Source organism: Zingiber officinale, chromosome 3B (assembly GCF_018446385.1).
Source record: "Zingiber officinale cultivar Zhangliang chromosome 3B, Zo_v1.1, whole genome shotgun sequence".
NCBI classification, from domain to species: Eukaryota; Viridiplantae; Streptophyta; class Magnoliopsida; order Zingiberales; family Zingiberaceae; genus Zingiber; species Zingiber officinale.
This window is the reverse complement of record NC_055991.1, coordinates 3,710,968-3,729,019: the sequence shown is the minus strand read 5'-3', so window position 1 is coordinate 3,729,019 and position 18,052 is coordinate 3,710,968. Positions and strand designations below refer to the sequence as shown.

Sequence of the window (18,052 nt, the reverse complement as noted above, 5' to 3'; positions counted from 1 at the left end):
AGTCTTTGAAGTTTATTTTTCTTGGTTATTCTCATCTTCAGAAAGATTTTGTCCCAATATTAACAAATATCTTATCTCAATTATGGTACCTTTATGGAAGACACCTTATTTTCCATCCTATTCTGACTCATCAAAAGGAGGATGATTTGTTGGTGTATTCTATCACACCACACCTGTCCTGGAATCAACTTCTGTCAAGCCTCCTATTATTCAAGTCTACTCTATGTGTCACCCTCTATATTCATATCCTGCACCTATGACTTCGTTATCAAATCTAGTCCTGAATGATGATCTTCCTATTGCATTACCTAAAGATAAACGACAGTGTACTTATCCTACCTCTTCTTTTGTTTCTTATAACGGCTTGTCGTCTTCCTCTTATAACGGCTTGTCGTCTTCCACCTGCTCTTTTGCTTAGCCGAGCGGGATAGCCGCTTGGCAGGCAGTTCACTGTTTCGGGCGAGCGCGGGCTAGGCTGATATCATTGCGATTTCTTAGGAAGCGTGCAAATCCCCTCATTAAGGAAGAACAGGTTCCATGCCTGGCTTAATTGCCGACCCATGATGGCACGCCACATGCCATGCCCGCAGTCGTCGCACGCCTGACGTGACAGGTATTGATTGCGACGTTTGGCGGTTTGAATTCAACGGTGAGATCTTGACCTAAGTTTCCGCGACCTACATCGAATGACTCTGGTTGGCCGAGTTCGGGGTATATGAGCCCGTTGTGTTGCCGCCTTCATTACGCTCTTGTTGCTGTGTTTTCGACGATCCGTGTTCTTGCGCGCTGTGCTTTCCGGCAACTCCTTGCGTTTTGTCCTCGGACAGTCCTCCGTCTCCCTTTTTCCCTTCACCTTTTCTTTCGGTCATTCTGTTGTCCGCTGGTCCGGTGATCTTCCGGTGACCCTTTTGTATTTTTTTCGCTCGCCTTTCTTCCATTTTGTGTCTGTCTTAGCGATGTCCAACTCCTCGCAGTCGTCGGCCCCCGTCCCCGGACCCTGGTATACCACCATGGAGTCTAAGTTTGACGAGGGCGACTCGGAGGGCCTTAGGAATGTCTTCGAAATTCTGTCTGACCATGAGATTGTTTTGCCTTCCTCGTCCGATCGGCCAAATATCCCGCCGACCGGATGCATCTGTTTGTTCAGGGACCATTTCTCCATCGGTCTGCGGTTCCCTATCCATCCTTTCATTATCGCAATCTGTAAATATTTCCGCATCTCCCTCCCTCAACTCGTGTCGAACTCCTTCCGTCTTCTGTGCGGCGGCGTCGTCTTATTTCGACTGCACGACATTCCTCTCACGCATATCGTCTTCCACTATTTTTACTACCCGAAGCTGTCCGAGCCGGGGGCCTTCCTCTTCCAGTCTAGGGTCGGTCTAGTGTTGTTGATAAAATGCCCTCCTCCAATAAACATTGGAGGAGTACTTCTTTTTCCTGCGTTTTCTCGAGCGGCCGGAATTCTCGACCCACTGGCAGCTCGAAGTGGCGCTTCAGCCCCCGCTGAAGAGTTACAAGAGCCGATCGGACTACTTGGATGCTGCGGCGATGCTGGCCGATCAGAAGTACGACATCCACAAGTTGCTGCTTGAGGGTGTCCTCTACACCTTCGGCCTGAGTCCGATCCGCACCCAGCTGCCGACCAATCTAGGTAAGACACTGCTTTACCTATTCCTTTGATGCTAATTGATTTTTCCTTTTATCTTGTAGACGAAATCATGATGCGTGCTAATGGCCGGCAAGGCGAAGCTTTTGGACAGCGTGATCGAGGCGACCAGTACCGAGGAACTGGCGAGCCGAGGTTTGCAGCCGGTCGACTTCCATGAAGATCCACTTAGGGTGAGTGTGGAGACGCCTGTGGAAGTGGGCGAAGGCGCGACCAGCCATGCGCTGAGCGGAGGGGCCACCCCGAGCTCACAGCCTCAGACGGAGCGACGCCCCATCATTCCCGTCGAGGAACCCTCGGGCTCGGCTTCCTCCGACGTGCCACTGACTAGGTGCAAGAGGCGCCGAGCGGAGCCATCTTCACGTTTCGCTACCTTGGGCACGCAACCGGTCGAGAGGGTTGAAACTTCGACTCCGACTCCGCTCCCCGAAATTGTGGAGACTTCATCGTTCGATCAGACGCTCTCCCTGGTTGAGCTACCACAAGGGACCGTCGCCGCATCGCCCGTGGCCTTCATGCCACCACCACCGAAACCTCTGGCGGTTAAACGGTCCGACATCTTATCAGCTTCCGGTCAGGCATCCTCATCCCGCTCGGCCCCGAGCAACCGACGATCTGTTACGGCGATCCTCCATCTGCCAACGGAAGAATACAACAAGTCGAGCACCTAGTCTCGGACCCCCGAGCACTAGATCCTCATCCGAGGGGCCGCTCGCCGAAGTCTGGGAGGATGTCCGGGCCCGTGCGGCGATGCTTCCTCCAGGTGCCCTGGCAAACAGTCATACCCAAATGACCACTGGGATAAGTTCTTTATTGTAAACTCATGGCTTACCTCCGTTCGGCCATAACCTTTTCTTGTTTACCTGCAGTACTGAGTGGAGATCGCTAGAAAAACATACCTCTGTCGATGCCTGGAGTCTTCTTTATATAGGGCTCCTGTAGCGTGTGTGCACGCTTCTTAAAGCGGACATGCAATCCCAAGATTTCTCTGATGAGACATGTCAGTAAAGTGTCCCTGACACAGTACCTTAACGGGCCGAGCATATCTCTGAAGTGACAGTGGAAGCTTCCGCCGTACGATCCTCTTCTTGATCATGCCGCCTGTCAGCGGCACTAGCTCACAAAAGAATGTCGAAGGACATCTTGCTGTATTTGTTGTTTGACCGAGCGAAATGATCGCTCGGCCAGGACTCTGATATCCCTGCGTTTGTTGCCGCACCGGGCGGAATAGCCACTCGGCTGAAAGTCCCTTGTCCGAGTGTCGTCTATTGTTGGGCCAAGCGAGATGGCCGCTCAGCCAGAAGCCCACTGTCCACCTGCTCTTTTGCTTGGCCGAGCGGGATAGCTGTTCGGCAGGCAGTTCACTGTCCGCGTGCTCGGCTGGTCTTGAGTCTCTTGCTAGGCCGAGCGGGGGAGCCGCTCGGCTCAGTTTCTGCGTGTCCATTGAGCGTCGGTTTGACTACTCCGTGCCAGGGACGGCGGGTCAGTGTTTAACCCTCGGTCGGACTATGCCCCACTCGATCAACTAAGACCCTCCGTCCGTCGACTGTCTTGACTCTGACTTTCGTTGACCTAAACCGTGGCAGCGGGACGGGACCCCTCCTTATCACCGCATCATTATTAAAGATAAAAGAAAAAATAATATTAAGACTACAATTTGTCTTATTATATGGGCCAATGCGCTGGACAGTCAGATTACAACTTGTACAAAAACTTAATGCAGTGTAGGTAAAATGCTAAGATGCATATGTTGAGTTAATAAGAAAAGATAATGAACAACACTCTCTGTGACTAACCATAGGTAGCTTAAATACAAGATAAAAATGAGAAGTAAAACACTAAGATAATACAATCATGTGAAGATGGTTGTTAGATTACATACTTAGCCAAGTTCAATCAACTAGAATGAAAGTTTAGTGTCTGCTTCCTATAAGGGAAGGAAATGTGGATGGAAGCAAGATGACAAAAGATTTCCCAACAACACTTACCTTCTGCTACCTTCATCAGAAACTGAGGGAGGGAAGAGAAAAAGCTTAGGAAACCTTTTCCTAGTTTGCCCCAATTTTTCTTCTATCCGATTTGGACGCTTAAAATCCATTTTTGATTTATGTTTTTTGTTATGTTTTAAAAAATGTATGAAATTAAGTTTCCATCCTCCAAGGAAATGGTCTGAAGGAAAATTATACTTTCTTTCTCTCCAAGGAAACCAAAACTAGGAAATTATTTCCAATCCTTTTCATATGATTTTTTGTTTCCCCGTAAACTCTTTCTTCTAGTTGTTTCCTTCACTCACAAGAAAGGAGATTCGAGACAACACCTAGCAATATAATTCTAAAGATCCCAAGAGGTCTTCCTTGTATCCCATTAAAAAGGGAGAGAGTCACGTTTCATGCCTTTTCTGGTTGAAAAGAGATATGCCAGTTGAGTTCTTGATAAATGTACACAGAATTTCGGTTCATTGTCTGGGAATTTGCAATATCTCTTAATTGATTTCTAAGATGATAATATGTATGTTGCTCTCTTCCCTCTCTAAAAATTCCTGCATGAGAGCTATTTGCTTAGTTAATTTCCCTTAGCTGTAAATGGTTTGCAATTTTTTCATCAGATTACTTGTTTTTGAGTTGATAGGGTTTAGATATGATTTGATCTCTCTGTTGGCAGTGTCTACTAGTTGCTCAAATGGATAATCTAGAGACTTCATCGTGTATCATAAACCCCCAACATGTTAGGTATATCTGTTGCCATCCCTACCTTCTATTTCAGTGAGAGAATATTGAATTGTTTTGTTCCCACTTTATACTCAGCTTTTTGGTAAACGGGAAGGGTGTTGCAAGGAGGACAAACTCTTCAATGGTTTGTAGAACTTGACTGTTGGGATATTTACCTTCACAATGCTAGTATTAATACCTATTGTATAATTTGTTATTTTGTAGGATACAGGACCACAGTTTCCTTCAGATATTACTAGCATGCTCAAATATGGGATGAATATTCTTCAGGCTGTCGGGTATTTCACTGGTATGCTTATTCAAGCTTTGTTTGCATCAATTGTTTTTACCTTTTCTGACATACAATAGTTAGTACCTTCTCCCTGTGAATATCTTCTACAATTTCTTCAAATTAAAGCAGGTAATTATGTCATAGCCATAGCCTTTTTGAGTATGATAGCGACCCCGACTGCTGCAAGACTGGAAGATTATGTGCAGCCAGTGACTCAAACTATGGTTTCAGGTAATGGAATGCATGTCCTTTCTCATCATTCACAGCATTGATCTGTACTCTCTCTAATAAAATGATAATAAAGATTCTTTATATGCTTTGATCTCTCATGAAATGGAGAATGATTTAAGTTATACATATTGCCAGTTGATTATCATAGTATAGTTCACTAGCTCTACAAGGGTGTATCCTAGATTGGTCCTCAGATGCTCAATCCAAATGACTCGCATGTTGCTTAATCTAATTTGCATCAGAACATCTTATGATCTAATGTGACCTTGGTCCACATTTGCACAGACTACCCTTTGGGCAATGTAAAATCCTTACAGCAACTACATAACTACATAGTGATATTGACATGTACTCTCTAGAAATTGAGTGGTCACGCTCACAACAAATGAAATCTTGAGACTAGTGATTGTGAGATGGTTCACCTTTCCTATCAAACTTCTATACTTTTATGGATCACTCTGTGGCTCGCTTTTCTCTCTTGGTGCTAATCTGACATTGGGGTCCATAGAAGTATTTACAGGTTTAGTTCCTAACATGCTAACCTCCTTGAACATATTTACTTACCTTGTAAGATATAGATATCTCCTTTCGTTCTAAGCGAGTAACCTCTATACTAAAAAAAAAGGTTGCCTGGACTACTATGCTGAAACAATACTAGTGGAACTAGACTGATGTTTACGTTGGACCACTGTGATGTGAAAGTTGATTGTTCACAAAAGAAATTTATGTTGGCACAATCATGCCTCAGGTGGTTAAGTTCAATTGGTTTATTTTGATGTGGTTGACAAAAAGTTTAAGTTAGGTTCATTGTGTGTTATGTGCGGGATCAATTGTAACTTTTGTATAAATTAGTGAACCAAACCATGAGGGAAGTGCGTGCATAGTAATATTTTAGTTGTTACTGCTTTCTGTGAAGTAGGGACCCATAGAAGGACCAAAAAATGCTCATGATTGTGATATATGATTTTTTTTCCTACAATTAACCTTGTTACTTTCCTATTTGATTGTCATAGACACCATTCCAGCCAAAGTTGAATGGTTTATTTGTTGAAATAATTTCCAAAAAGTTTACTATTTTTTCCTTTTCCTCATGATTAATTAATGGAATGTTTATAAACTTCCTCTAAAATATAAAATAACCAAAAATCCTTCCCAAGCTTTTGATTTCCAAGCCTCAAGTTTGTAAAAAATGCAAACTGTATCCTCTTGTTCTACGCTCATCCACGCAATGACTTGAGTATGTTTACATGCCCACAACTAACCTCACCCAACAAAAAAAAAATTATTCAGTTGGCACAACATACAAATAATTAAACTAATTAATGATTAACTAACTAAAATATTTTGAGAATATTACAAAAAAAAATCCTTGAAATCTTAAGCTTAGTTAGTAACTTTTAACATAAGCAATTGTTCTGCGAGTTATAGATACTTTAGATTGTTAGTGGATTTTAAAAATTATTTTAATATCAACCATATATGCATTGAAATATGTCCTATGTATTTCATATGTATGCAGTGGATCAACTGCGCCCTGCTTGCTTATTTTTTTGAAACCTTGGTCTTTGTGGACTCAGATTAATTTTGGCCTAAAAATATAGTCGATGATGCTGATCTATGCAGAGAACAGACATTTTAGTTTGTAATTTTTTTTTTCCTCCCTGGTTAATTTTGTCTTCATAGTCATTGCGCATAAACTGTGTGGAGCTATTAGTATATTAACTTCTTTTCTTCCTAATTAACATTTATGCCTAGGTTATGCTAAAATTATTGCTTTTTTTTATTGATTTGGACAAATTGCAATGAGTATTAAGATTTCTGTTTGAAATTGACTTTAGATTCTGACATAATTGAGGGGCCATCAAGAATCTCACTAAATTGCCCTATAAGGTGAGTTGCAAGCTTCTTGGTTACTTGCATTGCTTTCATGATTGTTTATTTCCTTCCCTTGTTATTTATTTATTTATTTTCTAATGAATGTTTAATAGAAGCTTGTTTTGCATGGATTAATTAAGTATTGTGCTAACCATCTTTAAGTAAGGTAAAAGTACTACATTTCTTATGACCATAAGAGAGACTTACCCATTACACTTGATTGGTGTAGATGCAACTTTTAATACTCATGGTAGTTACAATTAGGTCCCTCACAAATTGCTTGTAGGCTCTGGTATTATTGTTCAGTAAATAGATAATTTGTTAAGAAATTCATTCTCTTATCTATGTTGATCCAAGGAAGTTTTTGATGAATCACCTTCTATTTTAGTGCTATTTTTATTTTCATTAATTTGTCTCTCATACTATCCTGCATGTGCTATGTGCGCTTTGAATCTCAATCTTTCTTTTGCTAAATCTGATTGGCCTTTGTGTGCAGCCACTTGGATTCATTGTTGGTTACACCTTAGTGTCATCTCAGACTTTTCCTGAATATTTGTGCTGGTTATAAAGTGATCAAAGATTCTGTATGTTGGCAATAATATTGCTGTTCTATCTTTAATAGCTTATATATATATCAATTATATGAAATTCAAAATGCAGACAGTTCCACATCAGAATTTAGTTGAAGGTGGGCTATTTCTTTATTTGACATCCCTAATCTAGACTGTACGACTACCTACTAATCCTAACTGAAGGATTTGAATACCTATCCTTGCATAGCCTATCAATATAACAAGACTTGCTTTCAAGTATCACAGAAAGTTTTTCCTAAAAACTGTCTATTACTTATTAAACAGGAATCTGAAATACTGAATCCATTTCCTTATTTAATCTCCCTTCCATCATAAAATTGGTGTCTTGAGTTGTAGTAGACTCCATTTATTTATGCTGGAATCGCCATGCACATGTTGGCTAACATTTTACGTGTGGCAGTCCAAAAATGCAATGCTAACATGGGAAGTCAATGCGCACTAATGCAATACATGGCACATGTCAGTATGGTTGGTGGTTTGGTTCCAGGTTGTTTGTGGCAGGCATTTATAGAGACAATTAACAACAATAAACATCAATGTAGTTTTTCTGCATTAGCATTGTCCTGTTGGATCTAATTATTGCTATTGGGAGACATTGGAATCATTGAATTATTTTTAAGTTCTGATATGATTCATTTAGACAAGTCTAATTGGGTCAGTCTTATGTTAATATCATAAAGCCAACCTGTATTTCATATTTATTATCTTTTTCATTTATTGCCGGATATAGTTGTAATGCCACGTTACAACTGTTGTAAGTTTATTATATTCATAGATATTTTACACACTACAATTGTAAATGTTATTCTGTTATGCCTCTTACAGTTTCAAGCGCATAAAAACTCCCGTTAAAGGACGTCTCTGTAATCATCATCAGGTCTGTTTCTTCTTGTTTAGTTGATCATGAAAATCATTCGAAATATTTCTGACTCAAGTATGTTTATGTAGTGTTTTGATTATGACAATTTCATGGAATTGAACTCCCGGAAGCCCTCTTGGCGTTGCCCATGTTGTAACACATCTACTAGTTGTATCGAGTTGCGCATTGACCAAAAGATAGTTAAGGCATGTAATTTTTTCAACAGTAATTATGGTATACATTACCAAACAACTCATATTCTTTTATATATTGCCAGGTACTACAAGAGGTAGGAGAGGATGAAACAGATATTGTTATTTTCTCCAATGGATCATGGAAGACATCTTTTGAATACCGAGGTGTCAACCAATTGCACGGAGGAAAGTCTGGAAAGGAGGAAACAAGCATGGAGAATGGCACAGTCGCTTCAACTGATGTTGTGAATCTAGTTATGGAAGAAAATTACCTACCTGATAGAACAAAGAGTCTAGACAGAGGTGAAAATGGTAACACTGAATTAGAAGATAGGAAACCATTCAGGGAAAGTAAAGATAATCTTGATCCTTTGTATAATTCCTCATCTGCAAATACTTCTTTGCACCAATCAGTTACTTGCCACACTGCAAGCAGTATTTGTCCTATGTCTTTGGCAATATCAGATAATGCACTGGGAACATTGGAGTCACTTGTGCCTAGTGTTCTGCTGAATCCTGCTCATGCTGATGCTATTCCTCCAGCAGAAAATCAGGGCACCACAGATTTTGGAGTTTCACATGCTTCAGTGAACTTTAATTATGAACCGCGATTGTCAAATCTTTCTGAAAGTATGCCATTGCAGTCATTGCATGCGAGAAGTTCAATTAGTACCAATGAAGCTGGGAGATCTCCAATACCTAATGTTCCTAGAATCCCAACAATAACGCATGCACTTCCTTCACAAACCCCAAGTTCTGTTTCACTTCCAAGGCTACAGACAGGTTTTTTTTGTGATTCTATAATTCCAGCAATATTGCTTTTCTATGTCATCATTCACTTTCTTCTTTAACAGCTACTCCCAGTAGGTTCAGTTCAGTTATTGGTAATGTGCAATTCAATGAACTCGCGAGGGCTAACTATGCAGCTTCAACAGCAATGCGTTCCACGGCTCTGGTAATTTTGCTTAAGTGGCTATGTTAAATTATAAAAGGAGGATTAATTTTTTCTCAAGGATGATGATGGTCCTAAAACCGCCAATGCTGGTCCTAAGCCTAGATGAAAAAGATTGAGGGTTGTGTTAGATTGCCAGCTAGCGTCAAACATAGATTATGTTCTATGAATGAATCATGATGGTCCTAATTCAAGGATTCAAATGTCTGGCCCTAATGGACTTAAATACTGTTAGTATACCAAACCTTGATACCCAATATAACTTATAGTACATGGCATCTAAGATTGTCTCCATGTCCTAATCCAATCTCTCCCACGTTAGGAGTCTAAGTTTTTAGCACTCTTAATTTTGCTCGAGAGGCTATCCTACATTCTAGTTTTTGTAATCTTGCTTCAACAGCTTATCCTTGAAAACTATTTATATTCTTTTAGTTGTACATCTTTCTTAGTTGGACCAGTAAATGTGGCTGCAATAGGGTGTAAATTCCCTTTAGCTGATTCTTTATGTTTGCGACCAAGGTAGCATCTCATTTTTGTACGAGTAACAAATCAGACACGTGGAGATTCATTAAATAGATGAAAATTTATTATATGACATTTGCACGGACTCATAGTTTGCTTGCTTTTTTGCTTGATTAGCTGAGGAATAAACATAAACAACTTGCAACTGCCAACTCCTTGGAATATGCTAACTATACTAATCCAGGATTATTTTTAGTAGTAGATATTAATTTTTTTTTTGCCTGCCCAAATTCAGGGTCACCACCACCAGAGTAACACTGCAGTACAACAGGTTGCAAACCTTGCTGCAGCAAACCATATCAGCACTCAGGCACCTCCAATCCATCTGAGAGGGATGGGCGCTTATAGAGGAAACAACCAATCTCAAAGAAGGCATAGTGTCACAAATCCATCTAGTGCATCACTTTCAAGTTGGGTTCAGCAACCGTCAACCAATCCAGCACACTCAACACTAGGGCAAAGTAGTAGTAATATACCTTTGTCTGCTCAACGTGCTGCACATGCACATTCCCTCACAGCAAGAATTCCATCAACCAGAGAAGCATTTTTACCCTCACTTGATATAGGTAGGCCGCTACCTTCAGTATTTGATCATTTGCCCGACCTTCCAATTGAGCAGAACTGGCAGCCAACTGGGCGCATGAGAGGAAGTCTAACTGGCAATGCCTTCCAAGCTGCCCTTAATCATCACACGGTTACTCAGACATCCCAAGCTCCAATTCCACCTTTCTCAGCTAGTGTTTCTACCAACGAGGAACAACCATCAATTGCCAACATGATAAGTTGTCAAGACAATGAATGGATGACTGATTTTAAGTGAAGAGGGGTACAATGACTTCATACAGTAGCTATCTACCTTGAGTGGTGTATAAAAAACTTCACCGACAGTTATCAACTGTGGTCTCTTCAGGCAACAAGCTGGAGACTGAATGGCACATTTGTTCTCACGATTCTCAGTTGTTTATAACACGTTTAAGTGGACTAACAAAATGGCTTATAGTTTAAGAACATGTTTAGTCTTAAGATTAGGGGAAAAAAAGGAACAGTCATTGATGCTTTCTTTGCCTTGGTTCTATGAAAAGCACTTTGAAGCCTTGACCTCCCACCTCGTTGATTCCATTGGTAGAGCTTGTGATGTTGCTAATATTTGACACGATGTAAAACACTTTTTTGAAGGGAGTTGTACTTCAATGTATGTTACACACTTGATGTTGGATTTGGCATGAAACTTTCGTGATAAGACGATGAATGCCAACCTTAATTAGGGTGAAAGCCTACTTTGTCAAATTTGTCGTGTTATAGGGTGGCAAGGAAATTTTGATGGTGATGGATGTTTAGACGATGAAATATTTTAGATAGAATCGTTGATAAGCTTTCTGAATTTTGCTGGATCATTGGACTAGTTATTGTGCTTTTAGAACTAATTCTCAATTTAGTCGACGATTATGTCTCCTCCAGTTGTTTTGATGCAAGAACGGTCGTATTTGATTAAGTTTCTTGCGTTTACGACTCCATTTCCCAATCATTAAGTTTGATATCAGTTATTATATCTGTAATTTTTATATAAATCACTAATGTTACACGAGATAAGAGCATACAATTTTATCTAAATTATTATTTATGTAATTTTTAAATAAATCACCAATGTTACACATGGTAAGAGTACAAAATTAGATTGCATATAATAGAAAATTTATTTATAAGAGAATAAAAAAAAATTCTAGAAGGTATGGTGTGGATACTCTTAAAATGAAAATCTTTCAAATAAGTTAATAAGAAATGGGATTGAGAGCATATTTTTTTTTAAAAAAAAATGTCTTTCAAACAAAATAATAATAATATTTTAGACGTAACTTGACCAAGATTTACTATTTAAAAAAATCTAGGACGTATTTTAACCAAACTAATTATTTTGACTGTTTAAAATAGCATCCAGAAAAGGAGATTTTTGAATCTCAAAAACTAATCTCCTGTAAAGCAGAAGAATACGATCATGTACAATAAACTCAATTCTTTATCAAGATTCTTGACGAACCTTTTTTTTTAATAGCATGCAAACCTGTTTGAAATAGGGTCGTACTAAGCAGCCATGTCATGCAGGAATGATATAGGGTCGTACTAAGCTGCAGTGACATGTTGAACACAACTTGCGAACAGGAAACTAGAGCCCGCCCGCCCCAAGGTTGGTGAACATTAGCGCCGCAAACGAGCTAAGCTGAGTTCGAGTCAACCTAGACTCGAGCTCGGTTTGATTTATACTGACTAGCTCAAGCTCAAGCTCAAGCTCGCTCGAGTCTGAGCATGTAGAGTTGAAATTGATCTCCTTATTATGGACTCAAGTTTGAATTTTATTATTTTTTTAATAAATAAATAAATATATTTTTACATTATAAAAATACATATTATTACTGACTTATTTTGTTCGACGAACCACCAAGTCAATAATAATTAGGTTCAAACTCTACTCAATTTCTAATCAATTCAGCTCAGAGTCCAGTTTTGACGGAGCCACTAACGAATAGCTCACGAACGACCTGACTCATTTACACCCTTAGTAAACACAACCAAGCTTTTGGCAAGCCATGCCGAGCACATCCCATGTTATGTCGTGCTTAGTCATGTTGCAGACAGCCCGGCCACTTTGCCACGCCTAGATTAGAAAAAACAAAAGAACTTGCTCTTTGATGTTCGCTTTCAATTGTTGTTTTACCTTCCGTGTTTGCAAGCCATGGCTATTTGCTTTTGCCAGACTTGATTAACTACAAATTTTGGACAAAATATAACTAGAGAATGTCATTTTATCCATATAAGCCAACATGAATCAGTACATACTAATAAAGCATTTGCTACCTTAACAAGGTGGTATACTTCTAGAAATATGGAAGCAATCAGCAAAAACGATTCAACTTAATTGCTCTCGCAAATATACAAAAAAAAAAAAAAATCAGAAACAAGGTTTCTTTCCTTGTAGCATACCCATCAATTGATCGAAAACTTGATGCCCACTGTCACGGAGTCCAGAATGCATGTATTCATTTGTTACCCAAAGCCTGATCCCAGCAATTTCAGCAGCTGTTTCCATTGCAAGTTTGAAGTTGACATACATGTCTTCATAATAAACAGCAGCAGCAACAGGAACCTGCATGAGAATATAATGGGAGTATAATTTGGATCAAGAAACTAAAAAAAAGTCAATGAGTCGACTTCACGCGAATGCGATATTTGCCTCATTTGCTTCATTTGTCAAGTCTCTCTCTCTCTCATTATGCAGGTGCTTTGGTTGATTTATGTGAGCCAATGAATGCGATCGTTTAGCTTATTCCTAATAAACCTGGTACTTGCCTAAATTCTACCAACAATGATTTTGATAGCAATATAATAATATCTGAATCAAATGATCGTTGCACGTAACAAAATGGCAAAAAACGATACCAAACAATCTTCAAGAACCAATGCAGACATATCTAGTAATATTACACAGAAGAAATCAGTTATAACAGAAAAACATACCTTATTGTTGTTTAGCCTGTCAATGTCGTATAATGGACGCCAATCTTTCTTCTCAGCCAACAAATGAGCAGCTTCCTTGAGACTTTTCAAAGCATGGATCTCATCAAATATCCACGGAAATATCATCTACAAGAAAAGCAAAGAGATCTTCAACACTCTAGCGATATAATATTGTAGTTAATTCTTTACTTGCTACTTCTGAATGCATATATAGAGGTGACAATGCTAGTAACTTAGCAAACATGAGAAGTTTGTTCTCTGGTGTTGAAGGATCTAACCTCAAAAGGTTGTCAAAAAGGTAGTATTTACAAAGGCAAGGGAACAACAAACAGTCATGCATGCAATTATTAATCTCTTTTAATCAGGCCCTAAGTATTGTCAATATTTTTCATATTACTTCAGTTTTTGAGCTAGAAAATTCTCTTAATTTCCAAAGATCACAAATATATATCTTGTTCCCCGAGAAATTGTATGTGAAGATTCAAACCCTGCATCAGATAGTTTTAAGTACCTTAACTCTTGGATTGAATACTCTTGCACTGATGACTATGGTAGAAACAAAAGTCTGGCAAATTGGATGGAAGAGGTGATAAATGTTATGTTCCAATACCCATGCACAAGCACAGGGGTAGTTTTGGAAAAATCAGAGGGAGATGTCCTGATTACCTTCTTGCAAGTTGCAACCTAAATTGAAGGAATATATTTTCTTTGTCCGCATGGCCTCAATTATGTCAATCAAAATGCATCTTAACCAGATCAAAATATTTCTAGCAATTTTATGGCTAGCACTTGCCTCTCCAGTAAAATATACAGGGCGACATTCTTTAGCAGCTCCAATTGGATCAAATATGTTTTCATGTTCACTCCTTATTTTTTGAGCAGACCATTTTGATGGGGCACCCTGAAGAAAAATGGAGTAAATCAAATAATATGCATTAATTTATTAATTCCAATAAGCTTGACAAAGAAGTTAGTTAGAGAGTGTACTTGGTTTACCTGACAGTATATAGATTCATGCAAAAGAGCATAGAGTGGATTTGTATCAAATTCTATCCAACTCTCAAACTGCAAAAAGAGAGGAAAGTTATAACATTAGATGCATCAAACTCAAGTCCCTATAGAATCCCTAAATTTGAAATTGATTAAAGCACAAACATGAACAGTTATAAGACGAGATGATCCATACACCATGATAAATGATTCTTAGAATCTTCTTCCCTATAGCTTTCACAAGCAATCATGCATCGAGAGAATAATTACACCAAGACTGATATAAAATAGACTTTGCAAATTCAACAAAAATATTTGGACAGGTCAAGGAATGATATTTACAGCCTTCAAAAAGTAATAACTTATTCGCTTCCCTGTGCCTGGAACAAGTTCAGGATCCCAGACTCTCTCAAACCTGCAGTGATGTTAAGGCAAACTTTAAAAGCTATGATGAAAGATTTTAATAATGGGATTGATCCCTTACATGTAATGTAGACGTTCAAAACCGCCACCAGAGCCTAAACCTGCAAGTCCAATAGTTTGCAACCCCTTTGGAGTTAAAATTCCACCAGAAGGCAGAGGCACCTATTCAGACAGATAAGGTTGTGAACTATCATTCAGGCTAAACTCTAAAGCATTACTAGATTATCAAAAAAGAGTAATGAAGTAACTAACCCCTCCACCTTCAGCTTTGGCCAAATAATTTACTAGATCACAAACAACTTTAGCATCCTGAGGAAACCTCTTATAGTACTTCTCATTTTGATGCACAACTTGCTCAAAGCATGCTTTGTATACAACATCTGCAGTGCAACCCTTACCAACTGGTGGAAGTCCACCAGTTAGAAGAACAGACTTGAGGCCTTCTGGGGCAAAACTCAAGTAGGTAACCGCACAAAAGCCTCCATAGCTCTACACCAGTAAAAGAATAGATGCATAGGAATTGAGAAGAGACAAACATAACATTAACATGCATAGGAATAAGTGTAGTATGAAATTAAGAGCGTAATTTTCTTATTGTATCTTCTGAAATTGCAAATTGTGATTCATTCAAATTTCAAAAATACAACCTGGACATCATAAAGCCCAAACAATCATAATATGTAATTTTTTTAATTAAGCTTGATAAGATATGTAAATTTTTTTTAAAAATCTTATCTATGGATGAGAACTTGTAGCAAAAACCAACTTGTGAATTTTTACTGTATTTATTTATGATTGAAAGTCTATTATTTAATATTTACATATCTTCTAGTAATTTTTTTATATAACTATGATACTCATAAAATAAAAAGATAGAATCAGATCAATAAACTGAAAGGGCAAATTTAAAGAGAATATATATTTTTTCAAACAAAACAAGGTTATTAACTATGTTGGAGAAATTCAATAGGTTCAAGATACCTTACTCATCACCCATTAATTATGTCCCTGATCAACAAGGCCATGTAATTCTTGAGGGGGAACATCTTGTTCTTCATAATTATCAGCTGATTTTAGTAATTCGATCTATTGTTTGATATTACCTTAAATACTTAGAGTGTATATCCAATAGCAGAAGCACCAAAGAAAGGAAATATAGTTGAATAAAGAATTCTCCAGCTGCTCTATTCTTATGTTTCCTTGAATGAAAACGGAGAGAGGGAAGAAAAGAGCTACAAAAGACTCTCCTCAATTTCCAACCAAAGATGTTTCTGCCTGATTTTGATAGAAAATCATTATTCTATAAAATGTCTGATAAGTCCATCCAAAAAATATTATATTCACATCTATTTATTATTGATTTATTTTAATGTTTGTCTTAAATTGATTTTAGAAATTTAAATTTTCCTTCCTATGGAAATCTCGCCACATACTTCCCTATGAACTTTTACCCTAACTGGAAATAGGCTCTTTATCTAACCATCAATACCCATGTGAGATGCATGATAATCTTAACACTCATAAGGTAGATATGTTGTACAATAGCCTAATGGGTACATTTACAAATCAAGGGGCATAAACATAAATTTGATCAAACTTTAAAGGGACAAATTATAATTTTAAAAATAGTTTATTTTGATTCAGAACATATCTCCTATCATGATTTTTATATTTAATAGAACACAAGATCAAGAACATGAAATCGGTTGTATCCAATGAGCTTCCACACTTGATAATTAATAATAATAACAAGTTTAATACATTGAAACTCAAAGGTGGTAAGGTTGGAGTCAATGATGACTAAGAAGTACTAATATGTTGAAGTTTTGTTCATTTTTGTCTCTTCATGTAGTGTTAATTTCCTTTTCCCCTTTCACACAATGTCAATGTCACCATGCGTTTGTGACTAGAACTTAATTGAGAAAGACAAACCGATGATGAATATGCTATTCTTGGAAACAATTAGTGATGAACCATCTTGTCCATTTCAATTCAATTCTAAATGAAAATAGAATTTATACTTTTTTTAATAAAGAAAAGTAAAACTAAATTAAATAATCTGTGTGAGAATTTATACTTGCCCTAGCACTGTCCAAGTACCAAAATCTGGAACAAGATGTTTGCGAATAAACTCAGCATCTTTGACTATATTATCTGCTCGGAAATGCTGCAGATACTCAACCATCTCTGCTGCAGTTGTGAATTGTGAAAGAGATGATACTGTTAATGGAGTTGATAGACCTGTTCCTCGCTGACAACAATAGGCATAAGCTGAATAATATAAAGTAAAATAATGAAATCAAAGAAGAGAAAGTTCTTTAGAATTCAAGATCATGCCTGATCAAGCAAAATAACTCTATATTCTTCACATGCTCGCTTTAGCCACCCACTAGCCTCAGTTGGCCGAGGACTTTCGAATCCAGGTCCACCTTGGAGGTACAATAAGTATGACAATTGCTGATCTTCTTTCCCAACTACAAGAAGATGGATACGACAATTAAAATTCACATTGTCTTATTTGTATACAACCCTACAGTCCATAAGAGAGACTGCCGACCACACACTCCCCTGGTACACGTAGAAGTATCCAGGTATAACAAACTACTATTTTACTCAGATTTAGAGCCAGCTTTTTGTCGCCGATCCTCTTCGCGTGCTGACAAGGTTTTGAGGGCATGAAATCACAGTGGAGATTCTAACTGGCTCTAGTCGTACTAGGAAATAAATTGATACGACCAACTTTTCTCAGACTGAAACTAACAAACTCTTGCACATGAGACAAATTTTAATTCAACAACCCTAACTGTCTAGCGTTCAGCGGTTCCGATCGTCGGACCAGGACACTTATTTCCTACAACCCTGCACATCCTGAAAAAATTCTATCGATCCGATGAAGCCAGGGAGCAAGGAAGCGTTACCGGCGACGACCTCGCGAGCGAAGACGGCGATGTTGGCGCCGGAAGAAGCGGAATAATCGAGGGGCACAGTGAATCGGTGGTCGCGCAGACTCAGATCCGGAACGGAGTACCAAGTGCCGGCGTTGTGGACTGCTTCCAAGTTGGCCATGGCCGATATCGAGACCCGAGTGGGCGAGAGGCGGCCGGAGAGAGCGCGCAGCGGGTTGAGGGCGTCGATGGATCTAGAACCGCGGATGCAGATGGAAACGGGAGATGAGATCATCGGGGATGCTAGGCGCAAGGCGTAATGACACATTTAAATAGGCCGCACCTATTCTTC

At 38.7% G+C, this 18,052-nt stretch overlaps 2 protein-coding genes across 5 annotated transcripts in view; one reads left to right on the top strand and one right to left on the bottom strand.

Moving 5' to 3' along the window:
- LOC122055539 (E4 SUMO-protein ligase PIAL2-like) overlaps window positions 1–11,223 on the top strand; it is a 50,113-nt gene extending 38,890 nt beyond the window's left edge. For 3 of the 4 annotated variants that reach the window (XM_042617012.1, XM_042617014.1, XM_042617015.1), the window contains 10 exons: window positions 4,328–4,395; window positions 4,471–4,519; window positions 4,600–4,684; window positions 4,793–4,897; window positions 6,736–6,787; window positions 8,191–8,242; window positions 8,314–8,430; window positions 8,502–9,201; window positions 9,273–9,373; window positions 10,128–11,223. In XM_042617012.1, the coding sequence (XP_042472946.1) occupies window positions 4,328–4,395; window positions 4,471–4,519; window positions 4,600–4,684; window positions 4,793–4,897; window positions 6,736–6,787; window positions 8,191–8,242; window positions 8,314–8,430; window positions 8,502–9,201; window positions 9,273–9,373; window positions 10,128–10,712 (1,914 nt within the window). In that variant the 3' untranslated portion in view covers window positions 10,713–11,223. The remainder of the gene's footprint in view (window positions 1–4,327; window positions 4,396–4,470; window positions 4,520–4,599; window positions 4,685–4,792; window positions 4,898–6,735; window positions 6,788–8,190; window positions 8,243–8,313; window positions 8,431–8,501; window positions 9,202–9,272; window positions 9,374–10,127) is intronic. The other variant, XM_042617013.1, reaches the window with a different exon arrangement.
- Window positions 11,224–12,672: 1,449 nt separating this feature from the next.
- On the bottom strand, window positions 12,673–18,028 carry LOC122055534 (proline iminopeptidase-like). Its single transcript, XM_042617008.1, has 10 exons — window positions 17,734–18,028; window positions 17,153–17,289; window positions 16,893–17,066; window positions 15,068–15,304; window positions 14,877–14,977; window positions 14,735–14,807; window positions 14,399–14,467; window positions 14,196–14,303; window positions 13,403–13,528; window positions 12,673–13,031 (listed from the first exon to the last, which is right to left on the bottom strand). Exons 1-10 carry the CDS (start codon window positions 18,026–18,028, stop codon window positions 12,837–12,839), a joined length of 1,515 nt encoding a protein of 504 aa, XP_042472942.1. The 3' UTR covers window positions 12,673–12,836.
- Window positions 18,029–18,052: the final 24 nt, after the last annotated feature.

Bases quoted from the DNA above. Each gene is read 5' to 3' on its own strand.
- LOC122055534 (XM_042617008.1), bottom strand. From the start codon at position 18,028: ATGTGTCATTACGCCTTGCGCCTAGCATCCCCGATGATCTCATCTCCC. The intron at 17,290-17,733 runs GTAACGCTTCCT...ATCTTCTTGTAG, and splicing joins CGCTCGCGAGGTCGTCGCCG to TTGGGAAAGAAGATCAGCAA. The intron at 14,468-14,734 runs GTAAATATCATT...CTCTTTTTGCAG, and splicing joins GTTATTACTTTTTGAAGGCT to TTTGAGAGTTGGATAGAATT.